This window comes from Amblyomma mixtum, chromosome 3 (assembly GCF_055824585.1).
Source record: "Amblyomma mixtum isolate Tamu chromosome 3, ASM5582458v1, whole genome shotgun sequence".
NCBI classification, from domain to species: domain Eukaryota; kingdom Metazoa; phylum Arthropoda; class Arachnida; order Ixodida; family Ixodidae; genus Amblyomma; species Amblyomma mixtum.
In genome coordinates, this window is record NC_143014.1 from 246,837,276 (window position 1) to 246,850,154 (window position 12,879).

Sequence of the window (12,879 nt, forward strand, 5' to 3'; positions counted from 1 at the left end):
TCGGAACACTTCAGTGAGGTTCAGCTCAATATTTTGCTCCAGGGGTGTATTCTGAAAGCTGTCCATTTCCCGTTTTCCAATTCGCGTCTATTCGGTCTTCTCTCAGTGGACACTGAGATACACCCGCGGCTTTCAAGCGTATATGGCAAGCGACTCGGCCATTGGGTGGTTGGCGACCGAGCCTCACCATTGGCTGCATATCGCAGCCAATGGCAGCCAGTGATCAGGTCCGGTGGCCTGCTGTTGGCAGCGCGATGCGACGCACCTCACCACTGGCTGCATATTGCCTCCAGTTTCAGCCAATAGTGAGGTTCGGTCGCCAACCACCCAAAGGCCGCGTCGGTTAACATAGACGCTTGAAACCAGCCGGTATATCTTAGTCGCCACTGAGAGAGGACCGAATAGACGCGAAATGAACAACGCCAAATGGACAGCTTTTAGAATACGTCCCCTGGCTTTGCTTTCAGGTACGGCATCTAGTTTGGCCTCATGTTCAACCTCTGGTTAGCCGCAGTTCACTGATGATGTTTGCCTGAGTTTGCCGAGAATGGGAGCCAATACCATATCGTGCAATAAACCTATTTGCAGGCGTATGAAGACCGTAAGTAAACATTTTCGCGAGCAAATTGTTTACCGCTACAAAATGGTAGTTTACAATGTGCGAATTCGTGTTCGTAGTTTCAGTATTCTAGTGCGCTACAAGAGTTCAAAAAATGCGCGCGCTTCGTGCTGAGTGTATTTTTCAGCGTAGAATCGAAACCGCGAAATCACGTTGACATAGTATAAGGCTAGCTTCCGGAAGGGTAGGCTATCCAGATCACCAGCCTCGTGAATATTCGCCCTTATAGTCCGCTTACCTTCATGCCGTCGGATCTCAGGCCAGACCGTTGTCGTCTCTTTGGTGTGCTGAGCGTTCTTTGGGCTACGACCTGCCTGATGCCTTGGTAAGCGCCGTACCATGCTCAGATGGTCCTAGGAGGCAAGAACGAAGAGCGTCAGTAGAGGTACAAAGCAGGGAGCGGCGTGAAAAAGGACGACGGCGCCCCGTCGCCGACTCGATTTTCTCGCCTCTACTGGACGGCTGGTGCGACGCAGAAGCGACAGGGTCAAGTTAGACGGAGAGTGTCTAGTGACACGGCCTAACAGATCGTCCACATTAGCCGAAAAATAGAATCGCACACCAGGATTGCAGCTTACCGCTGCTAGGCGGAATCATGCTTCTAATATATACTAAGTAAAGTATAGCTCCTGTGAATACCAGGGATGTTATCTGGCTAATTCAAGCTGAAATTACGTCAATACTGTCTTCGAAACTTTTACACTTGAAATTGATTTTCGAGTTATAAAAAAGCCATATGCAGAAGTTTCCACACCCGAAGACTGCATAGGGACCTCCTGTTATTCGTAAATAAGCATTTACTACAACTAGCAACACCACATCGCATTCATACATAAGGGAAGAGGAAAAATTTAAAGTAGTACAGCGTCCATGAAAGGCCCGTGGCCAAACTTTGGCATTAAAAACTTAGAAAACTAGATATCATCTTCGCGAAATAACACAGCTATCTGGGCCGCGAAAGGAGGTAAACGGCAAAAGAAGGTAAAAGGTAAAATGCTCGCGCTCCCTTATCTCACCCCCTACAACAATAACCTGCTCTCTGACGTACTCTTCCCTCGGTGCTTGGAAAGGGCGAGCAAATACCTGGGTTTAATCTGTACATTATCCTTTTCCTTTTTTAGGAGAGGCACATGTCTTACCTGGGGATTTCTGCCGGCTGCTTTCGTGCTCTTTTGCCTGGGCCTTCGTTTTCCAATGTGAAAAGCGAATTGTTTCGGACACGCTTTCAATTAATTTTCACTTTTCTGTGAGACCTGAATATTGAAACTTTGTTCATCGGGGCCAACTGTGCAAAAGCTATGGGCAGCGATTCGTCAGTGCTTCCGACCTCCTTCACGCCCCTTCGCGACTGGCACCAAGGTGTGTTGCGGCGCTGGTCCAGTGCAGAACGCCACGCCTTGCTACGCCTTCGCGTCACTCCCTTCAGGCTGCGAGGCCCTGATTGGTGCGTCGTGCCGGCTGCAAAACGTCGAGTCTGCTCGACAACCAATAGGATAGTGGCTGGGATCCAGCAGCGTAAGACCGGATGACGTCTGCGCACCGCCCCTATGGTTCAGTTTTCTCCAAGATGGCGGGCAGCCCATGCCCGTGCTGGACACGTGACGGAAATGTTCGTGTAACAGACCGGATGCTGCAACGTGATCGGTCCCCAGAGAAAAACAGCCCTCCGTACTAGCCCGTGCCTGTTGGCCAGCGCGCTGTCGCTGGGTCTGCGACAACTGTCCTCTGGGGGTTTTTCCGTCGACGAGCACGGCTTCTCTCAAGAGATGGCGCTGTGAGGCTGTCAGGCGCCTAAGATGAGGAAAAAATCTTTTAAAGAGCATTTCGCCGCTCTTAAAAGATAACAGAGCCGCTACGACACACAGGAGGAGCCCCGCCCTACGCCCTTACTCGTCACAGAACAGAGTTAACCTTTCCGGAGAACAACGGGAAGGGGGGATTGGGATTTAAGATTAATCGGAAATGTCGGGACTACATCATTTTTGTTTTCACGAAAAAACTGCATATGAATTTTGTTTGTCACTGATTTTTCACGTGGTAACAGAAATTTTACTCAAGTTAAGCGATAACATAACAATAAGAGAGAGGCTGTGTGCTCGTCTGGTATTCTTTAATATGTCACAAAAATGGCTGCGAAAAAACGCTACTCTCCTTGAGTGTCATTTTTTGCTTGTGTGAAAAGAAATTGTGCGATGAGAAATGTATGAGACTAAGTATTCTTTCACAACAATTAAAAGGCACAACGTCGGCGAAAGACGCAACTTGACCTTTTCTTTCACCCTGTGTTCGTTTTAAGCAACACACAAACCTGTACCAGTTAAACTTGCTGTAGCATAGACGCATATTTTTTTTTAACTTGATTAGAAATATTTTTATACTTTTATGTCAGCTAAAAGCTGTTTTCGCTGCTCTATAGCTCTTCGGGGTACTTGTGAAGCATTTGCGTCGTGCAAAGAAGCCGCGCTCTTAATGAAGTCAGCATCACCTTACTTGGGGGATCAGGCTCCGAGGCTCCTGTGTGCACTGTTTTACAGTCGCTCACTTGTGTTCCGGAAGATGGAGAACAGACGCACGTGAAGCGGAGAGAAAGCTTCCGAGGGGAGCGGGCCCTCCCGTGCGCTCTCGCGATTCCAACAAGAAGCAAAAAGAGCGAGACGATGAGGAAGTTCGCGTCTACGAAGCGCACGCCACCGGATGCCAGAGACTAGCGAAAGACGATGGTGCCGGCCGCACTGGTGTTTGAGCGGTGGTTCAGCGCCAACCAATCGGGTTTTGCGTGTTTGTTTAACGGCAGAATCTCAAAGATGCTGCGAATTTCACAGAGAAAGGTGTACGCTTATCGGCGTAATTAATCAGTAACATCAAAATGAGGCGAGGTTAAGAGACCAGCTACAGCTCAAATAAACATAATTGTTGATGGCCGCCAGGTAATCGTTTTTTTTTTTGGTAATTCGCGCTTTTCGCCTTTTCTCTGAGGATGAAGCCAAAGCAATGGTTGTAGTGCTCTACGCGAATAAGTGGTCTCATAGGAACACCTGGATGATGTGAACAACGTGGCGTATTCTCAACTGGACGCATTCCCGGCCCACCAAGGGGTATACATAGTGCATGTATGACGAGGCTACTCCTCTTCGTGTGCATGCCCTCACACGAACGCTAGCGCCGTCTGCTGCGGATATTTAGTCGCCGGAGGCCGATCGTCTCAAAAGCTTGTACTCATAGATCTCCTCTAGAAGATCGTCGGTCCTGTGTCCACTGTGTACCGCAAACTGTCTAGCAATACGGACGAGCAGCGCAGCGTCATTTCTTTGACACCTGCTTCCTCACTTGCTCAGGATCCAACAGCAGTCGCTCCAAGCCTTCGCTTCGTAGGTGCAACCAGGAAACTCGTATAAAAGCGTTGCCCGGCCAGTTCTTTCAGCTCTTTGAACACTCGACTACACAACTGTTGTATCATCCTATACGTGGGAACCTACGCGAAGCAAGAGTTCCGACTGATCGCGATTATCAGTTCCCGCACACCTTACACTCCGGAGAAATGCATGCAGAGAGACGGTCGGCCGCCCTGACACCAATTCGTAGTTGATAAGTAAGTTTTGCGGCTGATAATGCCCTTGGAATAATGAACAGATAATTTAAATCTGTCGCATATTAAGTAAGCTATTAAAGAAACATCTAAGCAACGGCAGGGGGGTGGGGGATGTATAGTAATCGGAAACAAAATAACGCTCAATATAAAAAGTGAGTAAAAAGTACTAGTTGCAGAAGTTTGAAGCTTGTTGCCAAAATAAAAGGAACGAAAGCATGGGGTGTGGTTAAAGTAATGGTAAGTAGACACCATAAAAAAATCTAGGCTTTGAGATGCAAGAAGGTTTTTATAATTACTCTAATCATGCTCTCACTAAATATTTTAACGAGAACTTTGAAGAGTCAGTGACAAACCTGCAAAATGAAATCAGTAGAAATAACTTACCGCATAATCATTATAAAAGAAACGATCGATTAAACTTCGGTTGGGGCTAGATGGCGAATGGTAATCGTAAGGTGGAAAGGTAAGCGCAGGCACAAGACAACCCACAATGAAGAGACAAGTAGAACCGCTAAGTAACAACTTCTCTATACATCTTGTAACAGCACGTAAATATACCCATTGGCCGGACATGTGCTCGCATCGTAAAAAAATACACATGTCATTCCAGAGGCACTTAACTCATACGCGAGCACAAAAACTTACATTCGGCTGCGTAAAAAGACAGGAAGTATCTGTGATACAGTCATCTGCTTTTTTCTTTATGCGATAAATCTCTATGGCCACCCACACGTTTTGTTTTTGCTTCTGCCGAGAATCGAAGTCTGATCAAACCATTGTGCACAACTGCGGCAGTCATTAACGTGAGACACAAGATGTTTCTCCTTTGACATCACTGTTCCTTACTTTCTGCGCGTATTCCCCGAGTGACTCGTTTAAGCCGCGTCCTGTATGTCCGATAACAGTTTTTCCACGTTAAAGTTGGAGGGCAGAGCCCACACCGATGGAACATGGGAGGTAGGATACTCGTATCTTGTCATTCATAGTGATGGTTCAACAGCGCAAACACCGCTTTTAAAGCGGTTTTTACCTTTTTTAGTACTATGAGATTGTTGACATTGCGCATGTGCGCTGTTTTTTCATGTGTGTTGTTTTCGTGTGTGTATATTATGACATGCTTCTTCCTAATAAAAAATCAGTTGTAAGTTCAGCGCTGTGTGTGTCTTGTCTCCTTCTTGGTCTGTGTGTGCTTGCGCTGTTGAACCATCACTATGAATCGACACCAACTAGCCCAATCTGCAGTTCTTTTATCGTATCTTGTGCCTTGTTTGGTAGGTAGTCACGTGTCCTCATACGCACATGCACATGCAGGAGCACAGCTTAACCAGTTTATTTGGCGCAGAAAACGCCAGAGGGGCGCCACGAGAGCCTGACACTCTCTTGAGGCGATGAGAAACTTTGTGAACGTTTCATGTCAAGCTGACAGGTTGGCTCAGTGGTTATTGTGCTCGGCTGCTGACCCGAAAGACGCGGGTTCGATCGCGGCCGCGGCGGTCGCATTTCGATATACGCGAAATGCTAGAAGCCCGTGTACTGTGCGATGTCAGTGCATGGTAAAGAACTCAAGGTGGTAGAAATTTCCAGAGCCCTTCCCTACAGCGCCCCGCACAGCCTGAGTCGCTTTGGGACGTTAAAACTGGCACCGTGAGAGAACAGCACACGACGAAACAGGATGTGCCAAAACAGTGCACAAAAAACAGCACAGGGAAAAAGAGGACAATTGAAAAATAGCATACCGACAATACAGCGCAGGGAAAAAACAGCATGCGCCAAAGCAGCACGCTGGACCAAACGGCTCGCTGATAAAACAGCACGGAGAAAAAAACAGCACGACGACGATAGAGCGCAGGGGAAAAACAGCACGACGACATAAGAGCATAGCGGTGTATGGTGTAGCGCTGCTGTAGGGGTGAACTCATAGGCGTAACCGCAAACGGTAAATTACAACATATACTGCAGCGACATTTGTAGTTAGCTAGTGCTCATTTCGCTGATTCATTAAGAAAGAGGTTTGGGCATTATTCGGGACATCAAATTTCCAGTTTTTTCTGGTGTGTAATGGAATGTCTAACGCTGAAGAAATTGATCTGGAAGCATAGATTCTGCGGGTTGACCTTCATGGAGCTGAATTCTGCCACATACGGCCGACGCATGGCTCAGGGTGTACCACAAGTTCTTATTCTTCAAAACTCTCGCTCTGTCGGTAGTTGAACCTTCATCAAGTTTATTTGGAACGAGCAACAGGGCCTTCGTGCGCTGCGAATATCCAGTATGCGATGCTGCAGGATTGCCCGAGCGGACATTTTGAGGTTGTTTGGTGTTTAACCAGGACGCTGCACAGTGGCTGTCTGAGGCGGACCGGCGGTTACTTCGCGGAACGGGCTACACAGCTTACGTGAAAATTCTCGCGTCGGCGCGCATTTGTACAGTGTAATTTGATATTGAAGCTTTTTTTTTTGCTTCGAAGGTAAATAATCGAAACATCAATCTTGAAAACATTTCAAAGTTACTTTTTTTCGCTTGAAAACCAATTTTATAAAGGCATAAAATGCGGGTCGCCGCAGTGATCATTAAGGTTTTTCCCTGCGCTCTTCTGTCGTCGTGCTATTTTGTCTGCGCGATTTTGCCGCTGTGCTGTTCTGTCCAGCGTGCTGTTTTGACGTGTGAAGTTTTGATGCATGCTGTTTTTGCCTTTACTGTTTTGTGGGCATGCTGCTTTTTGCGTGTGCTGTTTTGCTGTGTGGTCTTCTTTCGCGTCCCCGTTAAAACCCTTAAGCCAACCAAACCAAACGTACGTCTGCCAGCCCTACCACTCCGCGATCTGGCTTTCTTTCTTGGTCAGACTCTCGGTGACAGCTGTCAACAGCTACATAAAAAAACCTGCTACCACATACAGGCGCACCTGATTGTCAAAGCTAACCTGCATTTTGCTCACACAAAATCTAGCAAGAGCCGATTCCACACACAGCGACGCCATACGACTTTTACAGTTGTGGAATTAGCAGACTTGAAAGACAAGAAAGAGTTCCTTTGGGAAGCCCAACAAACTTTTCGTTCACGTACTTCCAGCTTAAGGTCTAGAAGCTGCAAAGCCCTTTGTGTGGAAGCTGGTGTGTAAAAAACTGATAGTAGGTTTGCGTAGTTAAGCCAAATGCGAAATAGATGTGCGATCTTATCGTTTTTCTCTACGTTTCCGTTGTTTGTATCCACGCATGGAAGTTGTTCGGATAGCGGTAATGGGTTAGTGACCATATATGCGGTCGTCCTCTACTTTACATTAAAAAAATACCAGGAAGTACTCATATCACTCGTCGCGAAGTTTGGAAGCGTTTAAGCGACACCCCACTGTCCTGCGATGGCAGGAGCTGCCATCGATGGTCCTTGAGAGAACCAAGCTGCTCTTCGCGAGCAACCTTTCTCGGCCGATCTTAAACTGAACTACCACCTGCCACGGGGGGCAGTTTGCTGACAATCCGTTGGGCAGCCTGCCACAGAGCAGGCTTCAGACAAACAAACAGCGGGTGAATGAATGCAGGGAATGGGCACTATAAGTGCTACCGCTGATGTGCTTGGGGATTGGGACCAAGATCTTCACCGCATGGCGATCAAGTGGGCAGACTAGGAAGGGAAGTCTTCAGGAGAATTAGCAAACCTTAAGATTTATTTTACATATTTACAAAATAACAGGGAGACCAAAAGTCAGGAATGAAGCGTTCTGAAACACGCCAGATTGCGGCTTAAATACAGTTGATATTCCCCAGGAACCTAGATAGGGAATCCGGTAGCTGGTCGAGCATCCAATGGGCCTTTAGCCTCTTCATAGGCTCCGCCCTCACCACGTGACCGCGCACACCGCACAGAAACACACACAGGCAAGAAGGAATCCTGGCGCCTTCTAGTCTCGGACTGCGGTTTCCCGCATGCTGACCGGGCCCAAAGGGTCGTTGGCTGCAATGCGGCGATCCTGCCATGGGAAACACGATATCTGACGGCTCGCACCGGTGGACTCTTCAGGAGGAAGGGACAAATCAGCCGTGCCCACCCCCGCTTTGCGGGGCGCTCAGGGGCACGCGGTCAATGGGTTGTCGCCGCCGTGTCTCCGCCGTCGCCGCAGCTCGGTCTCTCCTCCGCCGGTCCACGGCAAAGCACAGAGCGGGAGGAGCGCCGCATTCCGCATCACCGGCGAAGAGGATTAGACGCCTTTGTTCACGGCGACGCCGGCGCCAGTAGCCACCCCCACACCGGCGTTTCTTGTGTCTTCTCAGAAGTACAGCGCCATTGGTCGCGGTAGCTCGATGGCCCCTGTCTGGCTCGTCTGTTACCGCTGGCTGGGCCTCCGATCACAACACCGCACTGGAACCCTGGCCCTTGTCCGTGTTGCCTAAAATAATTCAAAACCTCATTAACCGTATCCCGGTAGAGCGAGTCACAAGCTAAAAACTCAAAAATCATCGACGTACCTAAAAGCGATATTTTTTTTTTGTTTTCAAGCCCACGAACAACAGCTTGGTTTACATAGCCTAAAATATACATAGAGAACTGAGCCACACATGACTCACTACAAATGCCATTCCACTGTAAATAGGACTGCTCATTGAAAACCATAAAAGTGGAATTAAGGTAATATTCAAAAAACATTTCGGAAATTCATCACTGATAGTCCGACAGCATAGTGGAACCGAATCTCACCGTTTTCCTCAACGCATGACTTCAAAGAAATCAAAACTTTACATTGTGCCATTGCATGGAATAAATCTATATTAATGGTAAAAAGCAAAACCTCCTCTCGTCAGTCTCAAGGCGAGTTGCAGGGACATGCGGATATTTATGCAAGCTAAATATTGAATTTTTTGATAGTACGTTTAGAATTAGGTTGCTTTAAGTAACAAAATGCCGAGATTGCCCCCCCCCCCCCAATCCTTAATTTTGCCTGTAGAGAAAGAAAAAGGATAGATGCCACGAGTGGGTGCGTGTTAGGGGTGGTATACTAACTATTTTTCCTACTTAATGTTCGGCCCCCCCGCACTCCTACAAAATGTCTGCATTGAAGACGTTCAGTCTTGTTGAATTCTGAGTTCAATAATCTTTGCCGAAAGTGGGTAGAAAGGCACCGCTGACACGATTTACGAATGGAGCTTACCAAGTGCAGCACTTGCAATGGGACATGAAGTGCGATCGGACACCGACAAAGCAAGAAATCGATGTATGTGAAGGCTGCCTAATGACAATGTAAGACATCCAGCCGCAGCAACCGGCTGGTTTTATAACACGAAAACTGAATTGTCATCGTCACCTGTGCAAGTACTGATAATCGCTGCAACACGCTAAATGCCACAGAAACAAGACCTACAAGCCTCGCATGTAATGTAAAGGCCATCGTTTAAAGATGGCGCAAAAGACAACTTCACCAACCATTTTCAACAAGCCGTGTGCATTTTATTAGTATTAAGCAGAGAATCTCAATATTTTATCTTATTTAAACGGTGTGAAATGATATCATTTGCTGCATAATAGCTTTGCAGTATATCTTCTTTGCCCCCCACTTCTCAATCGCGCTGGATTTTCATTCTCCACACCTATGTGGCTCCTAATTCGTTGAGAACTACATCTGGGTCTCAGCTTGTCGCGTATTAGTATACAAATGAATCAGGCCAAGCCAGACAGTTGGCTTCCTTCATGTGATTCTCATAAACGAGCCACTCAATATTTTATTAAATAATATATGAACGTAGATAAGTTGTAATAGATAAGAAAGGCGAAGCATGGATAGGGTATAGGAGAAGCTGAAAATAGAAACAAGAATTAAGCGAAGGGCGAGAAATTGACAGTTGCGTGTAATACCTTCTGCCTCTCTTACCGTGATTTCTTTACTGCATTGCAAAGAATCTGAAATCAGCTTCACTTCACTAAAGGACTGTGTTTAATGTTAACGAACACGCGCATGGCTGGTTCAAAATGACCCTCTGTATTCACAAATTTGAATCCAACTTGCTTCTCGCGCCTTCTTCAAACGGTGGCCTTAATACTGCTAGCGTGAGTTTATGGGTGTTTTTTTCCTTCCATGGTCGCAATGCTGCAGCACTCATGAGTATGCGAATCGCTTCCAAAAAGAATAGATTCTTGACCCGCACAAATAAATGCTCCGGTTCTCAAGTTTTCGTCCTACACCATGGTCGCCTCTTATTTCTTCTTGGTTCCATGTAATATGTCTTGTTTTAATTTAATTTGTTTCGTTACGTCGTCTCAACAGATTTCACACTTGTAAATGAATGGTTCAAATTGCCAATCAATTGTAAATGATGCCAGTGGGCCCAAGTTGCACTCACTTGGCTTAATTTGGATACGGCGCGTGCTGGACACTTTCTACACTTTCAGCGCGTATAATAAATTTTTGTTGTGGGGTTGGCAGGATCTGACTCAAATGAGAGTGCGATAAAATCAGCCAGTACTGAAAGGTAACAGTCTACCAAGACCCGACTAGGGACGCAATCGCGAAAAAAGAAAAAAAAAAGCTCATAATCGCGGTCAAAGTCGTGCTGCCCTTTCACCTCACTTAAGGAATAAATAACTATCACCACCTGCCACGCACCCCATGGGCTGCCAGGATTCAGGCGTCTAAGCTTCTGTGGAAGTTGCGCTACCATTTTACAACCCCGAACTATAAATGCGGTGTTGCTAATAACGCCTTTAACACCAGTCAAGTTCTCAGCAGTAAACCTTTGATGAAAAAATACAATTGAACCTTCATGAGGCCCGTGAGTAAACAAAACAGCGAGTAAATTTTTTATCGCTACAATTCTAAATAGGAACAGGCGACCAAGGCACGAAAGCTCGATGCATGTGCAGGTAGCGACAGTGTGAAAGGAACACATTATTCGCATCAAACCAATGATTATTAAATAAGCAACAATTAAAAGCACACTGCTTTTGTTGTTCTAAATGGCTTCCCTCTGGACGGAAAACAGCCAAGAAAGATTTTAGACTTAAGTGAAGAAGTTATTGGAGCTGCCTGCGCGTCCTCATGTGCATTTTTTGGCACGGACCCTCAACCTCCGTTCTGCGTTCAAGTGGTACAAGGCCACCCTCAGATCTTAGCTCTATGAAACAACTTTAGGAGCTTACCTTGGTGCCATTGGATACATGATGTCGGTGCCTTGTCGCCTGGTTTGTGCACTTGCTCGTCCTTCTGGCTGCAACCCGCCTTGTGCGTCGGCATGCGACACGTCATGTTCACGCGGTTCTGAGAACAAAAGATATGCCGAGCAGCAGAGGCAGCAATCAGGGCATATGGTGTGAGAGAAGACGCGCCGACGCCGATTCTATTTTCTACCTCAGTGCTGGGCGACTGAGGCGTCCCCAATTCGACGGGGTGACGCGCCACGAAGGGTGACAAGTGACGCTGTCTAACAACACAATGATCATCCGCCACAGAGAAACAGCAGAATCGCAGGCCAGGCTTATGTCACGGCATTGTTATGGGCGAAATGTTCATGCTTGTGATCAACGCAAATAAGGAGCCTAGCTGGTGTCAGTACAAGCCTTATCCTTAATCTGGAGCAGTGTGCTTATCTCACGGTAAGCCTATTACTGGCAACGAAAGCTCCACGTCAAATTAAGACATTTCGGACTTCGGAAACGGCTTATAATTTTCAATTTGGTTCCATCGTGCATCCTATCTTCATGAGAAAAAAAAACGCCTTTTGAAAGCAGCCAGGTCAGGATAAGACATGTATCACATTATTAGATAATAATGTAAGAAGGGAATGAAAGGTCGGAAGAGCAAAACCACACGATCCACGCCAGAAGAGGTTTGCTTCTCCAAGCAGCCACCAAGGGATAGCATTTTTCTGCGCAAGGTCAGGTGTTGCTAATGTGACGAATTATCGATTTTATTTGCCTCTGTTCCGATTTTGTGTGCATCAGCAAAAACAGGCTTATCCAAAAAAAGGCCAAATAAGTGTATTGGAAAGATGTGGAATATACGTACGGGCTTTCGAAAATCTATGCTTCCGCGAATTGGCAAACACGATTCCTAAGCCTATTAGCAATTAACGCGAAAGCGGTATTTATATAATAAGAGAGTAATTGCACAATAACATCCATCAAGCCCTGTTATACTGCAACAAAGAAAATCTATGCAGCTTCCTCAGAGACATCGTTGTTGAAGAAAAAAAACTCCTCTACTATTCTCTTGTTTCTTTATTACTAATCTATACCACCCTGGGGAATTCCCTGAAACACTGGAGCTTAGAGACTGCATGCCAGCCCTGCATAGCGTGAGGGCCAATATGAGACGAAAAGCTGCTAGGTTGTTTATATGGGCCTACACCTGAATGCACTATTTCGGGAACCTCGTTGCTCAAGTAGCAGGCCTTCCACTTATCCGCGGATTTTATTCACATTCTTTAATAACATGTACTCAAGACAGCCTCATAGGTATATTAATCTGTAAGGGGAAACAGCGTAACGTAGAACAAGAGACAGAATTCGACAGAGGTGAAAATTTCTTCCGAGTGCTTGAAAATAGAGGAGCTAAGACAACAAAGATGCGCAGATATCTCAGCAGATACTATCGGAGAGGGACGAAGGAGACATCGTATTAGAGAAAGAAACTGTCACACTGTGAATGAATGCTGCATATCTTCTAGCGTGCCGAATGCAGAAAAGTGTG

General features: G+C 46.5%; 2 protein-coding genes across 13 annotated transcripts in view; both read right to left on the minus strand.

The window, feature by feature from the left end:
* LOC149354266 (uncharacterized) overlaps positions 1-2,054 on the minus strand; it is a 124,149-nt gene extending 122,095 nt beyond the window's left edge. For 4 of the 12 annotated variants that reach the window (XR_016291257.1, XR_016291251.1, XR_016291258.1 and 1 more), the window contains exons 1-2: positions 1,759-1,987; positions 858-972 (exon numbers count right to left, since the gene is read on the minus strand). Coding sequence is in view for 2 of the 12 variants with exons in the window: in XM_089583246.1 (XP_089439372.1) it covers positions 858-960 (103 nt within the window). In the remaining 10 variants the exon portion in view is untranslated. Of the gene's footprint in view, positions 1-857; positions 973-1,758 lie in introns of all 12 variants that reach the window. The other 8 variants (XR_016291256.1, XR_016291255.1, XR_016291252.1 and 5 more) reach the window with 7 other exon arrangements.
* A 5,797-nt stretch (positions 2,055-7,851) lies between these two features.
* Positions 7,852-12,879, minus strand: part of LOC149354268 (uncharacterized) — a 214,207-nt gene continuing 209,179 nt past the window's right edge. The window contains exons 8-9 of the mRNA XM_089583249.1: positions 11,331-11,448; positions 7,852-8,589 (exon numbers count right to left, since the gene is read on the minus strand). Of these exons, the coding sequence (XP_089439375.1) occupies positions 8,415-8,589; positions 11,331-11,448 (293 nt within the window). The 3' untranslated portion in view covers positions 7,852-8,414. The remainder of the gene's footprint in view (positions 8,590-11,330; positions 11,449-12,879) is intronic.